The following is a 24,990-nucleotide window of genomic DNA, read 5'->3' on the forward strand; positions in this document are numbered from 1 at the left end:
CCTGAAAGATTTGCCAAATAGGCATCTAAGGAGAAAACTGTGTACCCCGGAACAAAGGGGATACCCCCCACGCACCACACAGCCTGGGGTGGCCTGTGTGCCCTATCTTGGAGCCCTTGACTCCCTGTGGCCGCAGCGTCCGCTCAGCGGCGCCTCTTGTAACTCCCCCGTGTCTTGTCAGGTCCTTCCTGCCATCGACACGTGAAGACATGGAGCCCCCCTTCTCTGGTTAATGTCTCCCTCCCTCCAATGGGCAGAATAGCAATGCTCTGAGGCCCGGGGCTGTGGGGAGACTAAGCCAGTCAACAGGGCAAGCTTAGCTCAGAGCCTGCGGATGCAGCTGCCGCACAGCCACATCCCCCACATGGAGAGCCTGTCCCTGTGCCACCCGCCCTGGCCACCCGCTCTGCCATCTTCCCTGGAGCTGCCTCAGCAGCTCGATTCTTGGGGGGCCTGTGGGGCAGGGGTGACCAGGGGGCACCTGTGGTTTGGAAACGTCCCCAGGTGGTCCCCCCTCCCCACACAAACACACACACACACACACACACACAGAGGTGTGTCCAGCCCGGTGGTGCCAAGGATGCGCTGGGCGTCCTGGGCGTCTGCTGCTCACACAGCCCAGAGTCGAGAGCGGCTGGGATGACTCCCCAGCTGTCGTGGCAGACTTCACTCCCCTGTTTACGGCCAAGCACAGGACAAGGCAGAGACGTGGCGTGTGTACCCGCGGAGTGGCCTGGCACGGCCAGAACAGTGTGACTCAGGGAGGGCTTTAGTCCCGGACATGCCCGCCATTGAAGCGCACGCAAGATTCTTACCTTTTGTAGGCTGGCTTTGTCCGTATCAGCGTTTCCTGTCTGGGTGGAGGCGAGGAGCCGCCATTGTGTTCTGGAAGGTCGTCCCAGAGGTGTCCTCTCTCATCACGTTCCCACGGTGGGAGGACGGGCCCCCTGTTCTGAATGTGTTATTTCTTACAGAGATGAAGAGTTCTCTGTGAGCTCCGTGCTGGCTTCAGACGTCATACACGCCTCACGCCGAGATATTCCATGTATATTCAGGGTACGTTTTCTTTCTGTTTTTTCAACATGTTTCATTAATCATTAAAGAAGTGCGCGTGGCTGAAATCAAAGAGTTGTTAATGAGCATTTCCTAGTGTGGTAGCAAGGGGCTCGCGTGAAGGGACCTCCTGTTTCTCCAGACTGTCAGCCTCTCCACTCATCCATCCACCCCCCACCCCAACCCCTGCCAGCGCCAGGCCTTCCAGCGCCATCCTCGCCCTTGGTCAGTCTGCGTCCTGGCCCCTCCGTCCAGTGCACTGGACGCTGAAGCTGCTTCACGGGTTGGCTGTAGAGGAAATGGGCCCTGAGCCTCCCTCCCAAGGACTCACTGGCCGTCAGCCTGAGCAAAGCAGGAAAGACAGCAGCAGATGCTGCTGTCAGCAGTCTTGGTGGAGGCCAGGCACCCCTGCTGGGTTGGTGGTGCTGTGGCTTCACGAAGCTTCCCAGGAGACTGAGGTCTCCTCCACTGGGAATTTTCATAGCTACAGTAAAATCTGCTGCTGCTGCTGCTAAGTCACTTCAGTCGTGTCCGACTGTGTGCGACCCCATAGACGGCAGCCCACCAGGCTCCCCCATCCCTGGGATTCTCCAGGCAAGAACACTGGAGTGGGTTTCCATTTCCTTCTCCAATGCATGAAAGTGAAAAGTGAAAGTGAAGTCGCTCAGTTGTGTCCGACTCTTGGCAACCCCATGGACTGCAGCCTACCAGGCCTCTCCATCCATGGGATTTTCCAGGCAAGAGTACTGGAGTGGGGTGCCGTTGCCTTCTCCGACAGTAAAATGTGGTTGACCGCAAAACCAAGACCACGGATCATTTTCTGTTAAATCACGTCTCTATTCAGAACCTGCCTCTGTTTCTGATACAGAGAATCGACGTCACTGTGTGTCTAGAAGATGATTCTGTAGCAACTAGAGTTGTGCTCGTTTCCTGGTGTTTGGGGAGCCCCCAGGGAGGTGGGTGTGCGAGAGTCCGTTGTCCCTGGATGTTTTTTTTTTTTTTTCCCCTTTCTTTTTGTCTTTTTTCTTTGCTTTGGCTGCACCGTACAGCTTTTGGGATCTCAGTTCCCTGACCTGGGGTTGAACCTGGGCCCTTGGCAGTGAGATTATGGCATCCTGACCACTGGACTGCCGGGGGACTCCCACCCTGGCTGGACACGCTCTGCGAGTGGGTTTCCCGGCTGTGATAAGAGCAGTCAGAGTGAACGGTTAGCCGGTTTTGGTGAGCGTGGAGTCCCCTGCACTCAGAGGTCAGGCTGCTGGCGGCCCGCGGAGGGCGCACTCCGGGCAGCGGCCTCGTGCTCACCCCTCCAGGCCGCATGGCGCTGGCTCCATGGGCCGTTGTCTTATGACGCGTTTGTTTTGTTTTCTGTCCTGAAGGTGACGGCCTCTCTCTTAGGTGCCCCTTCTAAGACCAGCTCGCTGCTCATCCTGACTGAGAACGAGAGTGAGAAGAGGAAGTGGGTGGGGATCCTGGAAGGCCTGCAGGCCATCCTCCAGAAGAACCGCCTGCAGAGCCAGGCGGTGCACGTCCCCCAGGAGGCCTACGACAGCTCGCTGCCCCTCATCAAGGCCGTGCTCACGGCTGCCATCCTGGGTGCGTGTCCCACGTCATGGCCCACGTGCAGGGGGCCGGGGCAGGTGGGCAGTGTGGGAACTCCTAGTTACTCCGGAGACAGAGGATGGTGACTTCCTTTCTGTCGTCTGCAGACGGGGACCGGATCGCCATTGGCCTCGAGGAAGGGCTCTACGTCATAGAGGTGACCCGGGACGGTGAGTGCGCAGGGCGCAAGGGGTGTCAGCTCTGTGCCGCAGGCACGGGTCAGCGGTGGGGGAGTGCGGGCATTCAGGGGGGTTCCCTGGATGGCAGAGTTCAGTCACTGCATCAGAGAGCTTCACAGAGAAAGGGAACGGCCAGTGGCTGAGGCGAGGAACAGGCCACAAATGAGACAGACGGTGGACAGCTGTCTGCCACTTGTCCGCCCGCCCCATGGGCTGCAGGCAGGGCCCGCCTGGTCCAGTGAGACGCCGAGAGCAGCCTCGGGAGTCCTCCCAGGGAAGGACGGGGCTAGGGGAGATGGGTCCTTAATTCCCAGGCACACTGAAGCCTTGTCAGAAAAACTGCTTCTTCCTTCGCTTCACGGCTTGACCTTTCATTCCTCCCAGAAGTAAAAGTGGGAGTATCCCCGAGTCTCCCAGATCACTGCCCGGGCCTGGCTCTGGGGGTCCCCCCAGGGAACAGGGGGCTGCCCTGAGGGGCGGTGGCCCCTTCCCTGGGAGCCTGACATCTCGGCACTCTGGCCCTGGGGGAGAATGGGGAGCACGTGTGGCCTTGGGGTGGCAGCCGCTCTTGCGGAGCTGTTCCCCATCGGGATCCAGGCCCAGGGCTCTGACTCAAACTCCAGTGGATGTCCTGACCCAGGGAGGGTGTCAAGAGTCCTGGGTTGGTCTGGGGCCCCCAGGAACAGTGACTGCGTCCCGTGAGTGTATCTCCAGTCTTCACTGGAGACAGCCCTTTGTTTTCCAGATGCAGGGTCTTAGGTCCAGGGATGAGGGGGAGTCCAGGGTGCACCCTCAGGGCCTCACTGCACTCAGCACCTCCCAGCCCGGGGTCTGGGCCAGGGGTGTGCGTGAGACGACCCAGCAGCAGAGACAGTGGGGTGTGAGCCAGGAGGGCTTCCTGGGGGGGCGTCCGCAGAGCCCTGGCCTCACACTCCCGGCCCGGCCCGCAGTTATCGTCCGTGTGGCTGACTACAAGAAGGTGTACCAGATCGAGCTCGCCCCCAAAGAGAGAGTCGCCGTCCTCCTCTGCGGCCGGAACCACCACGTCCACCTCTGCCCGTGGTCCTCCTTCGACGGGGCAGAGAGCAACGTGGACATCAAGCTTCCAGAGACAAAAGGCTGCCAGCTCATAGTGACCGGGACGCTGAAGAAGAGCAGCCCCACCTGCCTGTTCGTGGCAGTGAAGCGGCTGGTCCTCTGCTATGAGATCCAGAGAACTAAGCCTTTCCACAGGAGGCTCAGCGAGCTTGTGGCCCCTGGCAATGTGCAGTGGATGGCCGTGCTCAAGGACAAGCTCTGTGTTGGCTACCCTTCCGGGTTCTCTCTGTTGAGCACCCAGGGAGATGGGCAGGCTCTAAACCTGGTAAATCCCAATGACCCCTCGCTTACGTTCCTCTCACAACAGTCTTTTGATGCCCTTTGTGCTGTGGAGCTCAAAAGTGAGGAGTACCTGCTTTGCTTCAGCCACATGGGACTGTACGTGGACCCACAAGGTCGGAGGTCACGCGCTCAGGAGCTCATGTGGCCTGCGGCGCCCGTTGCCTGTAGTATGTATATGTTTTCTGTTGCCATACCCCGTCGCCGCTGCCGCCCTGCCGGTCAGCACATGTCCTCTTTGCCTTGGTCTGTCCTCCTGCCCCTCGGCCGAGTGCTCGGGGGGGCGGCAGGAGAGGCGGACTCCCCAGCTTGCTGCGGGGGACAGGGTGGGCCTGTGGCTACTCCCTGGCAGGTCAGCTGGGCTTGCCCGCCCCTCCCTCGGGGGGCCCTCAGCCGAGGAGCCGAGCAGATGGCTGGCTGGCCTCTCTGGGGAAAGGCGAGGCGGATGGGAGAAAGACCTGCATTGTTTTACTTTTTAAAAGACGTTCCTGGTGACGTGTAAACTTACATGGTCATGAAACAAGCTAAAGGTTTCTGTGGGCAAAAAGCATTCGGCCCTGACCTCTGGGCCAGGATCCTCTCGGGACAGACGCCGTGCTGAGGGCAGGAGCCACTCTGGGTGGCTCAACCAAGCGTCCTTCTGCCAGGACGGCGGCGCCGGCCACCTGGAGTCTGTGCTCCACATCCTGCAGGCCTGCTGTCTCCTCTTGTGTCAAAGAGCCTAACCTCAGATTCTGCCCGCTCCATACAGGGCGTAGCAGGTGGTCTGCATGGTCACCCACGGGTCACATGTTGATCTCAAGCTGGCAGAGTGGGAGGGAGTGTTCTGTTTTTCCCTGATTACCTAAAAGTACCCTCTTGGGTCTGCCTTGTTGCTGGCTTCACCAAACTGGCAGAACACCCATGGGCGTTTGGACCAGGAGCTGAGGCCCAAGGGGAACTGGCTGTTTCCCGGCCTCGTCCGCCCTTGGCTGGGGCCTGGGCATGGTGTGGGCAGCCATGGCCTCAGCGTCTCCCCTCCTGGTCTCCCCCACCACGCCCCCTCGTCCTCGTGGGTAGCTAGTGCAGGAATGGGCTCACGGCCACCTGGTAACTCCAGGAGGATGCAGGTCGCTCGGGGCTGCGCTCTCTGATCTTGGCCGTGAGGGAGCTGGCGCCTGAGGTTCCTGCATCCTTTTCCGAATCCAGCCCCATCTTCTCCTCTGTGCTCATTTCACCTCTGTGCACGGTACAGACACCAGTCAGTTGTAAAGCTGCAGAAATCACTCAGGAGCTCTCAGGGCCCCACGTGAGCACGTGTGTGTCCACACACACACACCCCACCCCATCCCGATCACAGGAGCCCCATCCTTCCAAGGAGCAGCCTGGGAGCCATGCGGGGAAGTGACCTGCCCACCACACAGCAGGGGCCTTCCTGCTGATTTAACTGGTTATGTTTTTTTTAACTGGGCAGCTGAGTGTATCAGTCTGTCAGTTAACTGCACAGACTTCTTCCTGGCTGCCTGCAGGCGGAGCCCCACGTGCTCCCGCATGAGAGGAGCCGCCCCTGGAGCCACCGTGTGGGCGAGGTCCTCCGAGGTCCTTCAGGGCCCTCTGGTCCTCTGGCCAACTTCGTCATGTGTGGCCCTCAGAAGGCCTCACGGTTTGTCTGAAATGTCACTTCCGGGACAGTTTGGCGACTGGTTTCAGCGTTTTTTGTTTGTTTCCTAAACCCTGTTGTATTTTCTTTTTTGTGCTCCAAAGGACAGGTGTGATCAGGCAGCCTGTTTGGAATCTAATAGCAACATAGCAGAAGCTTTTTAGAAATTCAGCTTCAGTTAAGTGTGATGTGGTGAGGAGTAACTTTCAACCCTGGGACGTAGGAGGACAGGAACCAGGCTGAGTCAGAGCCCCTCGCCCCCCCGCGCCCCCCCCCTCTGTGTGACAGCCTGGGCAGGACCCCCTCATCACACCCTCCAAGATGCGCTCTGGGCCGGCTCACACGTCTTCCCTGCTGTCCTATCTGTGGGGAAGTCCCCGTGGACCTCAGGTGCCAGCGGGCCAGCAGCCCTCCGTCTCACAGCTCTGCTTCCCCAGGAGGGTTTTCCACCCAGACCTGCGGTGGCCCATGGCTCAGTGGGGGTGGGGAGAGCAGCAGGTCCCCAGCCCGTGGCAGGAGAGTAATTGTCATCGCCGCATCCCCATCGCCTGTGGTAGCAGACCGACCACAGGAGGGCTGCCTGCAGACAGCTCCGGGGAAGGCCAGCGCCTCTCCCAGATTGCAGCGGTAGTTTCTTAGGGGAGATTTTAACTGTTTACTTAGAAGTCTGACTTGGCGGCATCTCCCAAAGAAGGAGTTTGCCTTAAGGACAAAACGTTAGGCCCTTGCCTGGATTTCCGATGCATTCAGCCTTAAGTAATAATAGTAAGCTTCTGTTCTACATGTGTAGCAAGCAAGCTAAATGAAAAATGAGTTCTGAGTAGGTCGTCGTCAGCACTCAGTGTGCGGTGGTATTTAAAACGCTGTCAGGTGTCAGGAGCGGAGGTTCCCTCCGCCGTGTGGGCCCCGAGGCCTGGGCCGACGCACCCCCGTGCGGGGTGGGCGGCCCCTGGCGTGGGGTGGCTGGGCTCATCCCTCTGCTCCGCCAGGTTGCAGCCCCACGCACGTCACGGTGTACAGCGAGTATGGCGTGGACGTCTTCGACGTGCGCACCATGGAGTGGGTGCAGACAGTCGGCTTGCGCAGGGTAAGGCTCGGGGTGTGTGCGCAGTCCCCCCCCCGCCCCCGCGGGACAGCCACCTCACCCATCTGGTTCCCAACACAGATCCGGCCCCTGAACTTGGAAGGCAGCCTCAACCTCCTCAACTGCGAGCCTCCCCGCCTGATCTACTTCAAGAGCAAGGCCTCGGGTGAGCCCTTCTTGCGGGGGGAGCGGAGGATGGAGGGGGGGATGGGGTTTTCCCCGGGAGTCAGTAGCCGTGCGACCCTTCCCCGGCCCGCAGGAACCGTGCTCAACGTGCCCGACACCTCGGACAACAGCCGGAAGCAGATGCTGCGGACCCGGAGCAAGAGGCGCTTCGTCTTCAAGGTCCCGGAGGAGGAGCGGCTGCAGCAGCGGCGGTAGGAGCCGGGGGGCGGGGAGCGCGGGGGGGCGGGGCGGGGCCGTGGGGCGGGGTGGGACCCGCGTGGGGCCTCACGCCATCTGCCTCCGCAGAGAGATGCTCAGAGACCCGGAGCTGCGGTCCAAAATGATCTCCAACCCCACCAACTTCAACCACGTGGCCCACATGGGCCCAGGCGACGGCATGCAGGTGCTCATGGACCTGCCTCTGGTGAGCCCCGGGCCGCCCCCGCCACGCCCCCTCCTCGTGGCTCCCTGAGGCTCTGTTAGGGGGTCACGAGGAAATCGCTGTCAAAGTGACTGCTGGAACAGCGCGGTACGGGCAGGTAGCATACTTTGCTCTCTCTCACTCACCGCCAGTTTTTAGCACAAAGCTGACCCGCTGCGCCTGTCCAGAGGGCCTTCCCAGCCTGTTTCCCACGGAGGCCCAGGGCCCCCGCCTGGTGCTGCTGCAGGCTTTGCTCGTGGCCTGCGTGCTCTGCCCGGGGCCTGGCTACCCCTCTCCGGCAGCCCGTGGGTGTTCACGAGCTCACACACTCCTCTCTGCCCAGAGCGCCGTGCCCCCTGCCCAGGAGGAGAGGCCGGGCCCTGGCCCCACCAGCCTGTCCCGCCCACCTCCGCCCAGGAACAAGCCCTACGTCTCGTGGCCCTCGTCAGGTAGGGGGCTCAGGGGGACCTGGAGACTGAACCTGGGCCTCCAGTTCGCCTCTTGACTGTTTCCCCAGGGTGATGGCCGTCTTCATTTTGTAGGGGGATCTGAACCCGGAGTGGCTGTGCCGCTAAGGAGTATGTCTGATCCTGACCAGGACTTTGACAAAGAGGTAAGGCTTGCCTAGTGAAGGCGGAGGCCCCAGGTCTGAGGCTCCGTCTGCCCTGGGGCGGCCACTTCGGGCCTCCGCATCCCCAGTCCCCCAGAACCGCCCACTCTGGGCTGCTCCGCCTGCGCCCAGGGGAGAGGACAGGGGCTCTGCGGCTGTGAGTCTTTCAGGAGAAAGACGAGGGTTCACCCCTCCACGTCGTGGCCTCCGGAGACCGAGGCTTCCTTCCAGGCCCTGCTGCCCAGTGGCCTGGCCCCCTAGCCGAGGAGGGTACGGCCAAGGGCTCCTGAGGTGCTGGGGCCCCGGGCACTGACTGGGTGGGCGTCAGCGTGCACAGCTGACAGGGCCAGCCCTGCTGTGGAGCGTGCAGGGAGGCTGCTCTTGTCTAGACGTTTCTGCGTAGTCCCGCACACGTGGCTGGAGCACCAGGAGGTGCACAGGTGGCCTCGTGCATCTTGCTCTGTCTCCTCCGACAGCCCCGTGGGATCAGAGTGTTGGGGGTCAACACGGGTGTTCTTGGGCAGTCCCACTCCCGACGGCAGTGTCCTCAGTTTCCACGTGTGGTGGGGGGAGGAGAGCAGGAGGCAGGGTGGCCTGAGGGCTGTGCCCTGGCAGCACTTCTGTGATGGGAGGCCAGGGGCTGTCCTAAGGCCATAGGCGCAGGGCTGCTTGACGGCAGAAACAGGGCTCCGCCGCACGAGTCCCTCACCTTCCTTGCGTGACCAGAAGTTGAGGCCTGTGGGTCGGCCGTTTCCTCCTCCAAGTTCACCTCTGCGCCCTTCACCCGGCTGCTCTTGAGGGACTGTCTCCTACTTGTTCACAGAAACTCTTTATAGATTGTGGGTTATTACCTTTTGCAAGTACTTTTCCCAGTATCACTGACATTTTGTCTTTAATTGTAAGGGTGTTGTCATATAGAAATGTAACACATAGAAATATTTTGTTCTTACACAGTCTAATCTGTGTTCTTCAATTAAGATAAACTCTTTTACTCGGAGAACTTGGCGCTTTTCCTTTCTGTTTGTCACTGTGTTGTGGAAGTGTCTGAGGGGGTGTGAGAGTGTGTAAGTGTGTCTTAGCGTGTGTGGGTGAGGATCCGAGGATCTGAGCTGCTTTCTCCCTAAAGCACATGGCACCATTTACTTCCCTCCATCCTGTAGGGTTACCCTTTAGTATTTGTTAAATTCTTTTTATGTGTTTCTATTCCTGGAGCCTCTGCTGCACCACCTGTAACCTGAGGTAGCACAACGCATCTCTTCGATCCTGATTTTTAAAACCATTTCTTAGCTTCTCCTTCAGATTTATTTATTTATGGCTGTGCTGGGTCTTGGTTGCTGCCCGGGCTGTCTCTGGTTAGTGAGTGGGGGCTCCTCACTAGTCGTGGTGCACAGGCTTCTCATTGCGGCGGCTCTGCAGCAGTAGGTTTGGGAGGGGGAGCCCCCCAGCTGTCTCTTAGGCAGCTTTCTTTTGACTCTTCTGGGTTCTCTGCAAGTCTATGTGAATTTGAGGACTGGCTTTTCCAGTTCTATGCCTCACCCAAAAAGTCCATTGGGATTTTGGTAAGGATTGCGTTGAATCTGTAGGTTGATCACATGGGGAATGTTGCCCTCTCAACAGTGGTGTTCCAGTCCATGAACACGAGATGCCTTTCGATTTTCTCAGGTGGTCTTTTAAAATTCTTTTCAGCAGTGTTTATAGTCTTAGTATACAGATCTTTCACCTCTGGTCAAATTTATTCTTAGATGTGTTTTATCCTTTTGGATGCTATTGTAAATGGAATTGTTTTCTTAGTTTCCTTTTCGGATTGCTCATTGCTGGTGTATAGAAGCAGAACTGACTTTTCTGTTGACCTTGTATCCTGCAGCTTTACTGACTTCGTTAAGCTCGTTAGGGTTTTTATCCCTACAGAGTCAGGTCAGCTGTGAGCAGAGATGCTTTTGCTTTTTCCTTTCCCTCGTGGATGCCGTTTTTACTTGCCCAGTGGCTGGACCTTGTAGCACAGTATTGAGCAGCAGTGAAGGCAGCAACCTGGCCTCGTTCCTGCTCTGAACGGGGAGCTCTGCCCGTCACCACTGGGCGTGAAGCTGGCGGGCTGCCCACTGACACTGTGGAGCCAGTTCCTATTCCCTGTGCTTTTACCGTGAAAGAGCCTCGCGTCCGTGGCCTTGGACCACTTGGTTGCCACACTGCTGGTTTCTTCACTGCAGAGTTGCTCCTTTTTGTAATAGTTACACGAGTCATTGGAGTCATTGGGCCTTGGTTTGTGATCTCTCACCTGCAAGGACCACGTGAACAGTCTGTAGAGAGTGTACCCCCGTATCTCGGAAGGAGACAGCAGGGGCCACCCCTGCCCAGGCAGCTCCCCTCCGCAGGCCCGGGCGATGGTTCTCATGCTGTGCCCATTCTGTCTTCACAGCCTGATTCAGATTCCACCAAACACTCGACTCCATCCAACAGCTCCAACCCCAGCGGCCCGCCGAGTCCCAACTCCCCCCACAGGAGCCAGCTCCCCCTCGAAGGCCTGGAGCAGCCGTCCTGCGACGCCTGAAGCCGCCGCTCCCGCCGCAGGGCCAGGGGCCCAGGTGGTCTCCAGTGTCAGTGCCAAGACTGAGCTGAGCCCCCAGTGTTGTCCAAGGAAACGTAGAATCGACATGTAGATGTGGAGGTGAAGAAAATGCTTTATTATAATAACGGTCAGCTCTGTGCCGTGCTGTCTGGCGGTAGACCAGATCACCCCTCTGCGCAGCTGTGAGGCGACACGGCTCCGTTTGCACATGAAGGACACCCCCGGCCCCTCCCGCCCTCCCAGGGCCCACGCGGCCCCCGCGGGACGCAGGCAGCTCAGGATGGCCCCGGTGCCGCGTCCGGCCCCTGTTCCCTGAAACCGTTTCCTAGGCGCTTAGGAGAACCGTAGGAAGTTGTATATCATTCCCAGTGTCACTAGAGTCTTGACAGAGGAAACGTGGAGGTTAGTCCGTGGCCTATTTGTTCATTTCGCCCGTACATAGTCAGAGGCGGAAGTCCTCCTGCCAGCCTCGCCGCCATGGACACAGGCCCTCTCGGGTCCGTCCGTTCCCAGTCACAACCACACGTGTCATCAGCCTCTACTACTGTGAAGTCAGCCGCGCTCTGTCCTGCTCGCTGCCATAGCTCAGCCTCCTGCCCTGAAGCCAGCGGGTGTCGGGTAGCTGGGCCCCGTGCCCACCGGCCAAGAGGCCGCCCCGCCCCGCATGGAGCCCCGCGATTCGTGCCCTCTACTGGATGGTGTAGACACCGCCACACTCCATCCCACACCCCACGTGCTTCTGCCTCCCCTCCCGGCGCGAGGGCCCGGGGGGGCCTATCTCCGAAAGCTCGCCACGAGCCCGCCGGCAGGCTTCCCTCTGCCCTGCCAGCCGACGTCCTCGCGACGCTGTGGAGGACGTGCGTTTTCCGTGAGTCGGCACTGAGTGATGTGGGCACCACGGCCTGCCCGTGCGTGCCACGCGCCCAGCACCTGCCTGCCTGCCCCTGGGCCTTCCGCCGGGGCTGGCACCTGCTGGGAGTTCTGGTTTTTACTTTTTTAATGTAAGTCTGAGTCTTTGTAATTATTGAATCGTGAGAACATTTTGAACAATTTACCTGTCAATAAAGCAGAAGATGGCAGTTTTCAAGTTCTCGGTGGTTTGTCTGAATGCGCTTGCTGTCAGTGGTGTCTGGGGCCCCCCACGCTGGAAGGCCCACCCTGTGCCAGAAAGAACCATCTTGCCTTGGAGGGGTGGGGGGCGGAATCCATGCTAAAGGTGCCCGCGTCCACAGGGCAGGAGCCGGCCACCAGGGCCGGGACCTCTCGCCTGCCCAGGTCCCGGGGTGGGGTGGCCTCCAGGGACACCCTGCGCCATGGTAGGCAGGGTCGGGGTGGGCTTCTGGCTGGAGGGAGGGGGCTGTCTAGCCATTGTCCCTGCTAGGCTTCAGAGAGAAAACAGGACGGGGCGGACCACCCCCAGGAGGGGGCGCTCACAGGGAGGCTAGGTGGGTAGGTGGCACTCAGGGGGTCTGGGGGCCCAGGAGCCTGTGGCGGGCTGGGTACACTGTTTGCCCGCAGTATGCTCTTGGTGACACGTGGGCAGGGGGCGCTGAGGATGGACAGGACACAGCTGGGGTGCAGTGCCCAGGGAGCGTCCCAGGCCCCCACATCTCTGCCAGTCCGCCCGGCCAGCGGGCCCGCCACCGCCCCAGCTGGGGCAGGCACACCGCACCCCCCCAACCCCGTCCCCACACAAGGCACAGGCAGACGCCCGAGGCGAAGTCCAGCACCTGGAAAATGGAAACGCGAGTGCAGGCCCCCGGTGAGCAGGCAGCCGGGCAGCGGGGTCAGAGAGGGCGTTGGGGTATTGCCACCCCACCCCACCCCCTCGGACATCTGCCCACAGGAGCACCTGCTAACGGTCTGAAACACAGGTGCACCAGTGTGAGCTGCTGTTAAATGAAATACTAGCTGTTGTAATAGCACCAAGAGTAACCACCGCCCACCAGGTGGCCGAGCGGCACAAGGCGTTGGCCGCAGAGCAATGGGGGCTTCAGAGCGAACTGACCATCAGAAGGTCGCCGTTGGTCACCCTTGGGCGGTGGCGGGCGTTCCCAACGCTGTTCACGAAGGTGTCTCCCTGACAGTTCAGGCTGGGCACGTGAGTGCACTCACACACACACCACCATCCCACTGCTGCTACCTACCGAGTCAGGGTCCTACCCAGTGGCTCAGCCCTCACCCACCGCGGACCTCACAGCCGCCCCCAGGAGTGCGGCGCGGGCCAGGCCTGGCCTCAAGGCCTCGGACACCAAACGGCCCCCGCCCAGCAGGACACACGCCAGCACGCTGACACCCTCGACCACGGCGCACGGGCAGCTCTGCCCCCGCCCACAGAGGGGACAGACCCCCTGTGCCCCTGGGGCCAGCCCAGCCCGTCGGAAGTCCAGGTCCAACTGTCTGGCCCCGGCGCGCAGCCCACACAACCTGGGCCTGAGCAGCTGGCAGCCGGCTCTGCCACCCTCTGTGGTTCGGTTCCGCTCCCGACCTCCACCCCAGTAAGGGCTTCTTCCTGGGCTCCTCCGGAACAAGGCAGGCCGTCCTAGTTCTGGGAGGACCTTCTCAGGCCGGAAGCCTCGGGCCGCCCCAGCCTACGGCAGCAGCCAGGACTGCCCTGGGTGGCTAGGCGCCAGCCGGCACGGGCTCTGAGGACCACCCCTCACCATCCGACCTGCCCCTCCCAGCTCCGACCAGGCAGGGGCAGATGGGCGCGAGATATGCGCGGGGTGTCCACGCTGACAGCACGTGCAAGAAATCGCTTTATTGGGCCAGGCCACCCCATCCTAGGCCAGCAGACGGGATCCCGCGGGGCCCGGGACGCCCGCTGGATGGGGTTGGGGGTGCGACGGGACGGTCACGCGGCCGCTCAGGCCTCCGCTTCGCCGAAGAGCGGATTAACGAAGTAGCTGCGGCTAGAGCTCCTTTGGTCCGACTTAGGGGCCGGGAGCTGCGGGAGCGCAGAGTCAGGGAGCCCAGCCGCGGGGAGGTCCCGCCACCCCGACCCCAGGCGCCCCTCACCGCCTCCACGGAGTCCGCCGCGTAGAACACCGGGTTGTGGAAGCCCAGCGGCGCCCCGGCCCGAGCGGGGGCCGCCTCGTCGCGCCTCCTCCACCTGGAAGCGGGGACGCGTGTGAGCCCGACATACCCGAGCCCCATGTACCCGAGCCCCGAGCCCCCGCGCCCCGCCCCGCGTACCTGAGCCTCCCCTCGCGGCGCAGCAGCAGCGCCCCCGCCAGCAGCGCCAGCAGCACCAGCAGCCCCGCGGCCGCCAAGCCGCCCGCCAGCCCCGCGCGCGCCGGCGCGTTCAGCCCCGCCGCCGAGCCGCCCCAGACGGGCGCGCCCGACTCTCGAGCGGTCGCCGAGAGGACTCCGAGGGCCTCGCCTGCAACGGAGGGCGCCAGCTCAGAATCCCGGGGCGGGGCGGGGCGGGGCCGGGGGGTGGAGCTGGGAAGGAGGCGCCGCGGTTACCGTGCTCCGCGATGTCCGCCAGGAGGGCCCGGGCCAGGCGCCCCGCGCAGCCGGTCTCGGGCCCGGCCTCCACCAGCACCACCTGGATCTCCGTGTCCGCCTTCGCGCCTGAGGCTTCGCGGAGCCCGGGCGGGAGCGAGACCTTGGACACGGCCATTTGCAGCCCTTGGTACTGGGGCTGGAGAGGGGAACAGAGTTGGCCCGGGGACTCCGTCCCTCGGACCTGCGGGGACGAAGGGAGCAGGGACAAGCGTTTTGCAGGCGGTGGGCGGACGCATCGAGGAGGAGGCGGAGGGGGTGCTCCCAGACCCCGGCGGCGGAAGGGTGGGGGCCGGGCTTGGGGCGCGGCCGCAGTACCAGGGCCAGGAAGGCGTGCAGCAGCCGCGCCCGGTACTGCTGCAGGTCAAAGGCAGGGCCGTGGGTCAGCGACACGACAGCTCCTGCAGCAGTAAGGGAGGGGTCAGCACCGCAGGTCCGAGCCCGGCAGGGAAACAGGCTGGGGCGAGCCAGGGTGGCCGCGCCGCCCCAGCTCTGAGGGGCGCGGCGGGGCGCTCACCGCAGAGGTCGCAGCACTGCCCTTCGGGCCGGAGGGGCTCCAGGCAGGCGGCCTGGGGGCAGCCGCCACCCAGGGGTTGGAGCAGTGCGGCGCAGATCCACGGCTGCGCCTGCAAACGGGGAGCGGGGGTCAGCGCGGAGAGGGCGAGGGGCAGACCGTGAGAGAGCGCCGCGCGCCCCGGGAGAGAGCGGGCGGGAGACGGCGGGGCACAGCCCCGACCTCCCGCCCAGCGCCGGGCCCGGCCGCGCGCCACTCCAGCCGCCCGGCGGCGGGCCGCCCTCACCTCGGCGTTGCCGCAGACGCAGCCCGACGGGTCCGCGCAGGCCTCGGGATCCACGCTCAGAGCGCCCGGCCCGTGGAAGCGCAAGCGGCCCGCGCGGGACGCCAGGAGAGCCGCCAGGTCCTCGTCGCGCGCGAACGTCTGCAGGTGGCCGGGTGAGCCCGGGAGCCGGCCGGAGCAGGAGACCAAGCCTGAGCGCCCGGAACCCACCAGGCTAGCAGGGTGGGCGGCGCTCCGCCGGGACCCCCGCCCGCCCCCCGCGCCCGGCCCACCTGGCCCAGCGCCTGGACGCTGCGGACGCGCACGGTGCCGGCGCCCGGGCCCAGGCCCACCCGGAAGGAGGCGTCGGACGGGAAGACGACGTCGTCGTGGCGGCAGGGCACGCGCTCGGCGTCCACGGAGAAGAGGCCGCGCGCCGCGTCCCCGGGGCGCCACAGGCGCGGGTCGAGCCACAGGAAGCGGTCGGGGTCGAGGAAGCGCGCGCGGGCGCCTGGGCGGGCGCGCGACCCTGAGCTCCGCCCCCCAGGCCGGCCCCGCCCGCGGCCGCGCCCCCTGACCCCGCGCCCCCCGGCGCGCCCCCCTCACCTGTGCCACAGTCCGGGCGCGAGCCGGCGTCCGCGGCGCCGAATCCAGCTCCGGAGGCCAGGACGAATTCCCCGTCCAGCGGCAAGAGCTGCGGGAAGCACGGGCGGAGGCGGCGGTGGGCATCGGAGGGGCCGGCTGTGCGCCCACCCCCGACCCCCGTCCCCGTGGGCGGAAGAGTCTAGGCCGCCGAGTGGGCCGCTGAGGTCGGGGCCGGAGGGCACCTCGCCCCGGCTGAGGGTCAGCTGGGCCGGGGGAGCGGGGAGTTTGCGGCAGCGTGGCTCTCGTCAGGGCCGCCGTGCCCCCTGAGAAACTACCGTTCAAGGGCCCGTCGCCTCAAGAAGCCAAGCCGCTGGGGCCCCTGGAGCAGCCCTGAACGAGAGGGAGGGCAGCGGAGCGGCTGGGGAAGAGGGAACGGGGGTGGTGGGGCCGTGGAGACGCGCGCCTCCCTCCAGGGCGGGCAGCTCCTTCTCCGCAGAAGCCCAGGCCTCAGGTGTCAGAGGCCGCGTGAAGGCCCGGAGCGGGGGCGACCGCCCGCCCCCCCCCTCCGCCCAGCCCGGGAGCCCACCCCACCCCCACGGGGTCGGGGCGGAAGCTGAGAACGGGACCGGGGGGCTGCTCGGTGTGGGGGTCCCAGACGCTTAACACCTCGGGGGACTGCAGGGTCTGCTCCTCAGCCCCCCAGGCACTGGGCCTGACCTGCAGGCTGACACCGGGCAGCCTCGTCGGAGGCTGGGGGAGCAGTCCCTGACAGCCGGGCAGGAACCCCCCCACCCGCAGGCGCCAGGGCCGAGCCCTGGGGACCGAGGGACGCAGGCGCCTCCGGAGGGGCGGGGGGCGTCCGCAGTGTGACGCTCCAGCAAGAACTTGGTTTTCAAGGGAACCAAAGCGGGGAGTGTAAATAATACACGATGAATCTCATAGTTGAAAGACAGCAGGAAAGGGTCGAGAGAGAGAAACCCAGGAGAGGTGGGAGCTCCACAGCAGCATCAGCATTCAGACACAAGGGCAGGGCGCATCTAAAGAAACAGGGAAGATTAATTCTCCGCATCTGAGGAAAGCTGGGAAACCTCGGACTGAAAGGTCTCACTGGGGACTCCCCTGGCAGTCCAGTGGTTAAGCCTGCTTCCAATGTAGGGGCCCGGGTCCAGTCCCTGGTAGAGGAACTAACATCCCACACAGCACCACCAATAATGCATGTAAAAAAGAAAAAAATATTTTAAAAAGGAAAGGTCTCATTGAATCCCTAATAACGAAAATCACAGAATGCTATGTTTATGAATATCAAAGACAAAGAGAACACTGCAAAAGCGGCAGAGGGAAATAAATCACCCAGGAAGGAAAAACATTCAAGGATTGGGTTTCTCAGCAAAACAACACATGCAGACAGCGAAACAGGCTGCCTGAAGACGTCCCAGGTCCACAAAACAGACCCTGCCCTAGACATGGCTCTGCCCTCCAGAATAGTGTGTCATATATTAAAGGATAATGAAACGATCTCTGAGCCTGAAAGACTTAAGAAGGATTGCCACACAGAGACCTACCCTGAAAACACGCTTGGAGGAAGTAAGGAAAGAATCCAGAAGCTAAGAAAAGATATGGGAAGCAGGATGATGAAATACTTCCCTGAAGCTTATTGTTGTCTCTTAATAAATGTTTAAATCAAGGACTAAAATGTGGTGGGGGAGGAGGAGACCACAAGGTCATGGACATATAGTAAAGACCTTCCTTGTTCAAGGGAAGATACAGATATTGAAAAGGTTAAGAAATCAGTAAGACTGCCAAAAACCTAGATGAAATATACCAATTTCTAGGAAAGTTTAAAATATCAAAATTGATGCAAGAGGCAATAGGGAATTTGAACTGACAAGTAAGCATTAAAGAATTTTAAGTCTCAGTCAAAGACCTCCTATTCCCCAAATTCCCAGTCCAACCAAGGGTTTTGTAGGAGAGCTCTACTAAACCTTCAAGGAAATTTTAATTTCCTCTTCCCCAAGTTGCTCTGGAAAACAGAAAAAGAGTGAGAATCACCAGTCCCATTTTATGAGGCCACTGTAATCTTCATTCCAAAACCAAATGAAGGCACCTGCCTGGTGGCACAGTGGATAAGAATCCACCTGCCAATGCGGGGGACACAGGTTCGATTCCTGGTTGGGGGAGATTCCACATGCCGTGGAGCAACTAAGCCCGTGCACCATGGCTACTGAAGCCTGTGCACCCTGGAGCCTGTGCTCCGCAAGAGAAGCCACTGCAACAAGAAGCCCATGCACCACAGAGAGGAGCAGCCCCGGCTGCAACGAGAGAGTCCACTCAGCAACAAAGACCCACTGCAACCAACAATCAATAAAGCAAAGCCAAGTGAGCAACAAAAGGGAGAAAGATTATAGGCTCAGTTGACTTAAAACAAAAATGTGAAGGTCCTAAATAAAATATTAGCTGATTGGATCTAATAATGTATCACGTCCCAAGAACGCAGGAAGGAAGGGATGAGAAAAGCCCCCATCCCAAGTTCCCTGCAGCGTGTATGACGGTGTCCCGGCAGATGGCAGTGGAGAGTCCTGTGTCAGCAAAATCAGGATGACAGAGGGAAGGCAAGTGTCCTGAAGAGGCGTGCTTAGACCTGCACCTGCAGGAAGGTGCCAGGAGGACGTTGGTCTCACAAGGACGATTCTGCCTCAGAAAACCTCGTTCATAGGCTACAGGAGGGAGGGGGACTACATCTCAGTCAATGTAGGAAAAAAAATAACTGGGAAGTTCAACAACCCATTTATGATTTTTCAAAAAGCTACCAGCAAATTAGAAATAGATTAGAATTTCCACAATTAAATAAGTTATCTACAAAACCCTACAGCAAACATTACACACAGTGGGGAAACTTGACATGTCTTCTCTTTTATGCTAGAACAAGACAAGAATGCTGATTTTCATCACTTTTGTTTAACATAGGGGTAGAGGTCCTGGACAATGCTATAAGGAAAGAAAAAGAAATAAAAGGAGTTGGGACTGGAAAGGAAGAGGAACAATGGTCATTATTTACAAAGATAACCACATAGACGATATTATTCTTAAAAACAGGGCACCATTCGCAATAGGAACCAAACTATATAAAGGATTTATAAATTAGCCACTACTACACAAAACCTCTATGTGCACCATTTTAAGACTCTAGTGAAGAGTTTTATTACCAATGACCTGAAATATTTGGAGAGAGAATCCATGCTCTCGAATGGATGACTTGCGTATATAAAGTTGTCATTCATTCCCAATCAAATTCCAGGGTTTGGGTGGTGGTGGTGTTACCTGATAAACCTATTCTATGATTTCTCCACAACAGTCAGATCCACAAAGAACTAGTCAACTTTGAAACGGAAGTGTGAAGAAGGTGCAGGGTGAGCGGTTTCCACCTGGGTCCTCCGGGCTGACCTCTCAGAGTGGAGGAGAGGCAGGGGAAAAAAACCCAGTGGGTTTTAAGACAACTCACAGAACCTCAGAGTGGGGGCATCGTGGTGTGGCAGGACAACAGGCAGAAAGATCAAAGGAACTGCAGGCAAAGCTCAAAGAGACCCCCACCCCGCACCTTGGGCAGCTGGTGAACAGTGACCCCAGTGCCGCAAAGCAAGGGGCAAGGCTGGTGGTTGGAGGAGGACATCAGAAAGCGGGCTTAATCCAAGGGGAAGAATACAGCTGGTTCCCTCGTTAGTGTCTGACTCAGACATGTCCCCCTGAGGGGAAAACCAGGACCCGATAGACATAATATATGGCTGATTATGGTTGTGACTGGCTTCCCTGGTGGCTCAGACGGTAAAGTGTCTGCCTGCAATGTGGGAGACCAGGGTTCGATCCCTGGGTTGGGAAGATCCCCTGGAGAAGGAAATGGCAACCTACTCCAGTACTCTTGCCTGGAAAATTCCATGGACAGAGGAGCCTTGTAGGCTACAGTCCATGGGGTCGCAAAGAGTCAGACACAACTGAGCCACTTCACTTCACTTCATGGTTGTGACTGAGAAGCAGGGAAGAGATTAAACAAAACACCGAAAACACAGGTATAAAGCAACGGATCTTGCATCTGATAGATTAATAATGGGGGTTTCTTATGAGCAAAGGGAAACACAGGCAGAGTCCATAGTGAGAAGACGTTTGCAGTAACTCAACAATTAATGGGTAGAAAATAATAGATTCCTGGACAATTTGCCCAGAAATGGGAGGGGAGGTGTTCAGGAAGAGAAACATCCCAGGAAGAGAAGATCCAAACCAAAGTGAAAAGTGAAAGTGTTAGTCGCTAAGTTGTGTCTGATTCTTGGAGACCTCATGGACTGTAGCCCGTCAGGCTCTTCTGTCCATGGGATTCTCTAGGCAAGAATCCTGGAGTGGGGTGCCATTTCCTCCTCCAGTGGATCTTCCTGACCCAGGGACTGAACCCGGCTCTCTTGGATTGCAGGCAGATTCTTTACCATCTGAGCCACCTAGGAAGCCCACGTTCCAAACCAAGAGAAATGCAAATTAAATCACCGAGTTGCTGTGCCTCGTCACAGGCGACATCTCAGTAGCTGGACCACACTGGGGCCCCACGGGTAGGGCTGGAGGAGGGACCGCAGACAGCACTGGGTCCTTTCGGCCCCCATCTCTGTGCCCCCGGGCTGTTTCCACCCTGGTTCTCCGGGGGCTGACCTCTCCCAGCAGAGCATAGGCAGGGGAAGTGGGGGGCGCCCCATGGGGCCGTGCAAGGGGTACAGACGTGCGGGACAAAGAGGAGGGCTGGCTGGGCCAGGGGAAGGAAAGGGCAGAGAAAGGGAGTGAAGAATGAATGAATGCATGACTGTTGTCTCTTTTGAGATCCCCAAGCACTCCCAAAGGAGATCATCCAGGCAACTAAGATGGCCAGAAGGAACACCCCAGGTCCCAGCACACCCCATCTCCAACTGGCTTCTATATATGCAGGTTCCTGCCAGTTCCAGGCACACCCCCTGCCCTCTCCAGGCCTCTGTCTGGTTGCCACAGTCACCAGGGCTGTGGGGGCTCCTGGGTGCAGCTACTGGGCCCCCCGCCCTGGCTCCGCCACTTCCTCCTCCCCCTCACTGTCCCCTCCACACCTTAGTCTTTGGGTTGGATGTGTGGGAAGGGCATCTGGACCTGTGATCTACAGGGGGCCACATTCTGCCCAAGGCCCCCTTCCCAGGCTGCAGGTGAGGGCTGGGGTCTCTAATGTCCCTGCCCTGTCCCCCGTGGGGCCAGACTCCCAGAATTGATGCCACTTTTGAGAACCATCAATTAACCGAGCTGCCTCCAAGTGGAAATAGGGGGTACCCAGACCCTGCATCTGGGCAGCCCAGTGAGAGGTGCCCAGGCCTCCAAGGCCACCAGCGGCCCCACTCACCCACAAAGTCCAGTGGCCTCCGGGTGAGGACCCCACCCTGGAACTCACACTGTGAATCACTTTGAGAAAAAGGTCCCCTGACGGAGTTCTGATGCACAGGACAGGGAAAGGCTTTGGTGGGGTGGGGAGGGGGGCTTCCCTGGGACAAACCTCAAAGAGGACAGACTCCTGGGCGACAGGGCCCAGAGGCAAGGGCAGGAGGGACAGGGGGTGCCCGCCACATCCCTTCTGAGGCTGAGCACAGCCTGGGCTGCAACTGCAGGACCGGTGTCCCCTCCCCCGTGGCTCCTCACCCTTCCAGAAACCCCTCCACAGGCTAAGGGCCGGTGGATTGCCGGGTCCGCTCCCCAGGTGGAGGCCAGTCAGGAAGCAAGAAAGAGGCATGGAGTTGACCAGGGCGGGACCCGCGGGCCCCCTTCCGACCAGGGGCCCATTCCCAGCTCTGCTCACCATGTCTGAGATGCTGTGACCTTCTCGCACCAGCACTGACACCGTCTGCAGGTGGAAGGGACGTCAGCGAGTGACCCCCTCACTGGGATGCCGGGGCCTGGACCACGCGGGGACCCCCCTGATGGCCCGGGGAGTGGGGTCAGGCACCTTGTCCACGGGGAACTCGACAGCAGCGCCTGCGCACGGAGTCCGGTTCTGGCTCCAGTTGGTGGCATCGTCAAAGTTAGTGTTGGGGACCCAGACTTTGTAGGCGGCCTGAGTCAGGGCTGGGGAGGGGACGGCTGAGCGCTGGGGTTTCCGCCGGGAACTCCCGTGCCCAGGAAGGACGACCTCGCCCCGAGAGACTCGGAACTAGAGGGTCCGGGCGCGGGACCAGACCCTGTGGGAGCCTGGCCCCAAGGCTCCCCAACTTCTACTGACTCTGCAGAGCCCGTTCAAACGTGCCTTCCTCGGGGACGCCCCCCGCCCCAAGATCGCCTCCTCGCCCGCCCCCAGTTCGCCCTGCCAGGATGGTGGCGACCACAGGACAGAGGCCATCGGGGCAGGGAGGCCTCGGCCCAGTGGAAGGAACTGGGGGACGGGGCGAGGGGCGGGCGACGGGCCGGTTCTGACCGGGAGCTACGTCTGGAGGGGTCGCCAGGGGCTCAGAGAGGGGAAGCGGACCGGCCTGAGTTCTTACAGCTCCCGGGCATAGAGGGCCGCCTTGGGGCCACGCGGGGGTCAGAGGCGCCCTGGGGCCCGGGGTTTGGGGGCTGGGCGGGGCAGGGGAGCCTTCGGGCGGGGCAGGGGCAGGGGGCTGGCGAGGCCGGCCGTGGGCGCTGCGCAACGAGGGGCCCGGCGACCGGCCGGGTTTCGCAGCCCCTCGCGCTCTCGCCGCGCGCCCCTCGCGGACCTCGGTCTCCGGGCGCATCGGGCCTCCGGCGGACCACCCGCTCCTTACCGCACAGATGCAGCCACAGCAGAACCCGGCCTGGCGCGCCCATCCCGCCGGACTTCGGCGTCCGGGACCCTGAAACTTTGCCCCGCGGGGCCCACGTGACCGGGCGGGGTGGGGCGGGGGGCGGCCGGAAGGGTTACTCATTCACCTCCGACCCGCGCGCAGCAACTCCTGGGCCCCTCCCACACCCAGCTCCGCGACCTGAGGACATTGGGCGCTCAGGAAGGTGGCTTGTGGGGACCACGTCCCAAGGAATCGGCGCGTTGGGGGCGGGGCGCCTCCCTGCCCCAGATACAGGTGGGGCTGCAGCCAGCTGCCTGCACTTTCGGGCCGGGTGTCTGCTGGTCCAGGGCCCGGGTCCAGGCAGGCCCTCCTGCCTCCTAGGCTGGTGGACTGTGGATGGTAGCAGACGGGTGGCAGCTGGTGTCCGGTGTGTGGAGGATGGTGGGCAGGTGACCCTGGATGCACGGTGAGTGGTGGCCGGTATTGTGCTGGCTCCTGGATGGATGAGGAATGGACTGATGGGAAATGGTGAGTGAACGAATGAGTGGACAGTAATGGAGTGATAGCGGGTGGAGAATGAGTGGTGTGTGATTGATGAGTGTTGGACGGTAGAGAGGTGCGTGAATGACTAGATGGTGGATGGTGGACAGAGGCTTGATGGTTGGTGGTGAACAGACGTGATGAGTGGCTGGTGAATGCAGATAGCTGTTCACGGGTGGTGGATGGCTAAATGGATGATCACAGACGGTGGATGGTTGGGTAGAGTAGACTGGAAGATAGGTGATGGATGGTGGATGGTCGCTGGATGAAGAATAGTGGAAGGGTGGAAGGTGGAATGTTGATTGGGTAAATGGATGGTTGGTGGGTGAAAGATAAACTGCCAGTGTTAAATGGATGTGTCTATATATGGATGGCTTGATGAGCTGGATCAATTCAGTTCAGTTCAGTTGCTCAGCCGTGTCTGACTCTTTGTGACCCCATGGACTACAGCCAGGCCTCCCTGTCCATCATGAACTCCCAGAGTTTACCCAAACTCATGTCCATCATGTCCATATACTCATGTATATATATTATGTATAATATATATAATATAATATATATTATATTTAATTGCATATATTATATATAATTATATTATATATAATTACATATAACATATTATATTATATAATATATTAATACATTATATATAATATAGTATATATTATTTATATTATTATATATTATAATAATATATCATATATAATATTAATATTACATATGATATTCCATATATTATATATCATATTATATAAAATATTATAACTATATATTGTATATTATATTGTATATAATATTATCTAATCAGATTATATATTATATTGAATATTACAATATTATACTATTATACTATATTGTATATTGGACTTCCCCTGTAGCTCAGTCGGTAAAGGATCTGCCTGCAAGGCAGGAAACCCGGGTTCGATCCCTGAGTCGGGAAGATCCCCTGGAGAAGGAAATGGCAACCCACTCCAGTATCCTTGCTTGGAAAATCCCATAGACAGATGAGCCTGGCAGGCTGCAGTCCATGGGGTCACAAAGAGTTGGACACGACTGAGCAACTAACACTTCAACTAACAACATATTGTATATTATATAATATATATTATACTAGATATTTATATATTTTTATATATTTTATATATTATTAATATATAAGATATACAATATATAATAGTATATATTAATATATATTATATAATATATATAGCATATAATATGTATATATGTATTTTATATATATATAAAACTCCATGAGTTGGGTAATATATATAAAATCTAATTATATATAGTTTTATATTATATAATTATATATTATATATATAGTTGCATATATATTACCCAACTATATATATATTACCCAACTTTCTATATTGAGTGTGTATATATATATACCTTATATATATATTTATATATTATATTATATCTATTATATATTATATAATTAAATATATATAGTTGGGTAATATATATATAATATATAATATAATACAAATATATATATTATATAATATATTATATACATTATATATTATAAATTAAATTATATTGCAAAATAAAATAAAATATATAATAAAATATTATAATATATTATGTATGATATATATGATATGATATATCATATATAAGATATATGATTATATATAATATAATAACATTAATATAATTAATATTAATTATTAATTATAATATAATATATTATATATAATACAATTATATTATATATTATATATATTATATAGCCCAACTATATATATTACCAACTATATATATATTATATATAATATAATATATTATATATATCAGTTCAGTTCAGTCGCTCAGTCGTGTCCGACTCTTTGCAACCCCATGAACCTCAGCACGCCAGGCCTCCCTGTCCATCACCAACTCCCGGAGTTTACCCAAACTCATGTCCATCGAGTCGGTGATGCCCTCCAGCCATCTCATCCTCTGTCGTCCCCTTCTCCTCCTGCCCCCAATCCTTCCCAGCATCAGGGTCTTTTCCAATGAATCAGCTCTTCTCATCAGGTGGCCAAAGTATTGGAGTTTCAGCTTTAACATCAGTCCTTCCAGTGAACACCCAGGACTGATCTCCTTTAGGATG

General features: G+C 58.2%; 2 protein-coding genes across 10 annotated transcripts in view; one reads left to right on the top strand and one right to left on the bottom strand.

Annotated features, from left to right (window-relative positions):
• CDC42BPB (CDC42 binding protein kinase beta) overlaps positions 1-11,783 on the top strand; it is a 109,857-nt gene extending 98,074 nt beyond the window's left edge. For 5 of the 8 annotated variants that reach the window (XM_081548681.1, XM_081548679.1, XM_081548682.1 and 2 more), the window contains 11 exons: positions 975-1,056; positions 2,433-2,649; positions 2,763-2,825; positions 3,785-4,381; positions 6,840-6,937; positions 7,016-7,100; positions 7,194-7,311; positions 7,406-7,523; positions 7,864-7,969; positions 8,063-8,133; positions 10,547-11,783. In XM_081548681.1, coding sequence (XP_081404807.1) covers positions 975-1,056; positions 2,433-2,649; positions 2,763-2,825; positions 3,785-4,381; positions 6,840-6,937; positions 7,016-7,100; positions 7,194-7,311; positions 7,406-7,523; positions 7,864-7,969; positions 8,063-8,133; positions 10,547-10,678 — 1,687 coding nt within the window. In that variant the 3' untranslated portion in view covers positions 10,679-11,783. The remainder of the gene's footprint in view (positions 1-974; positions 1,057-2,432; positions 2,650-2,762; positions 2,826-3,784; positions 4,382-6,839; positions 6,938-7,015; positions 7,101-7,193; positions 7,312-7,405; positions 7,524-7,863; positions 7,970-8,062; positions 8,134-10,546) is intronic. The other 3 variants (XM_081548680.1, XM_081548686.1, XR_014070900.1) reach the window with 2 other exon arrangements.
• Positions 11,784-13,437: 1,654 nt separating this feature from the next.
• Positions 13,438-22,500, bottom strand: AMN (amnion associated transmembrane protein). 2 transcript variants are annotated; one of them, XM_081548688.1, is made up of 12 exons: positions 22,347-22,500; positions 21,554-21,672; positions 21,407-21,451; positions 15,586-15,673; positions 15,273-15,490; positions 15,004-15,141; positions 14,721-14,829; positions 14,522-14,604; positions 14,165-14,342; positions 13,892-14,078; positions 13,715-13,808; positions 13,438-13,643 (listed from the first exon to the last, which is right to left on the bottom strand). In XM_081548688.1, exons 1-12 carry the CDS (start codon positions 22,387-22,389, stop codon positions 13,563-13,565), a joined length of 1,383 nt encoding a protein of 460 aa, XP_081404814.1. In that variant the 5' UTR covers positions 22,390-22,500; the 3' UTR covers positions 13,438-13,562. The 2 variants fall into 2 exon arrangements, with proteins under 2 accessions (XP_081404814.1, XP_081404813.1); XM_081548687.1 differs by having other exon boundaries at positions 13,438-13,808.
• Between the last annotated feature and the right edge of the window lie 2,490 nt (positions 22,501-24,990).

This window comes from Giraffa tippelskirchi, chromosome 12, assembly GCF_054371585.1.
Source record: "Giraffa tippelskirchi isolate mGirTip1 chromosome 12, T2T-mGirTip1v1.2.pri, whole genome shotgun sequence".
Classification (NCBI taxonomy): Eukaryota; Metazoa; Chordata; class Mammalia; order Artiodactyla; family Giraffidae; genus Giraffa; species Giraffa tippelskirchi.

Excerpts from the sequence above, each read along its gene's own strand:
- AMN (XM_081548687.1), bottom strand. The coding sequence starts at position 22,389 with ATGGGCGCGCCAGGCCGGGTTCTGCTGTGGCTGCATCTGTGCG. Across the intron at positions 21,452-21,553 it reads TCGAGTTCCCCGTGGACAAG|ACGGTGTCAGTGCTGGTGCG; the intron begins GTGCCTGACCCC and ends TTCCACCTGCAG. Across the intron at positions 15,142-15,272 it reads GCGTCCAGGCGCTGGGCCAG|ACGTTCGCGCGCGACGAGGA; the intron begins GTGGGCCGGGCG and ends GGCCACCTGCAG.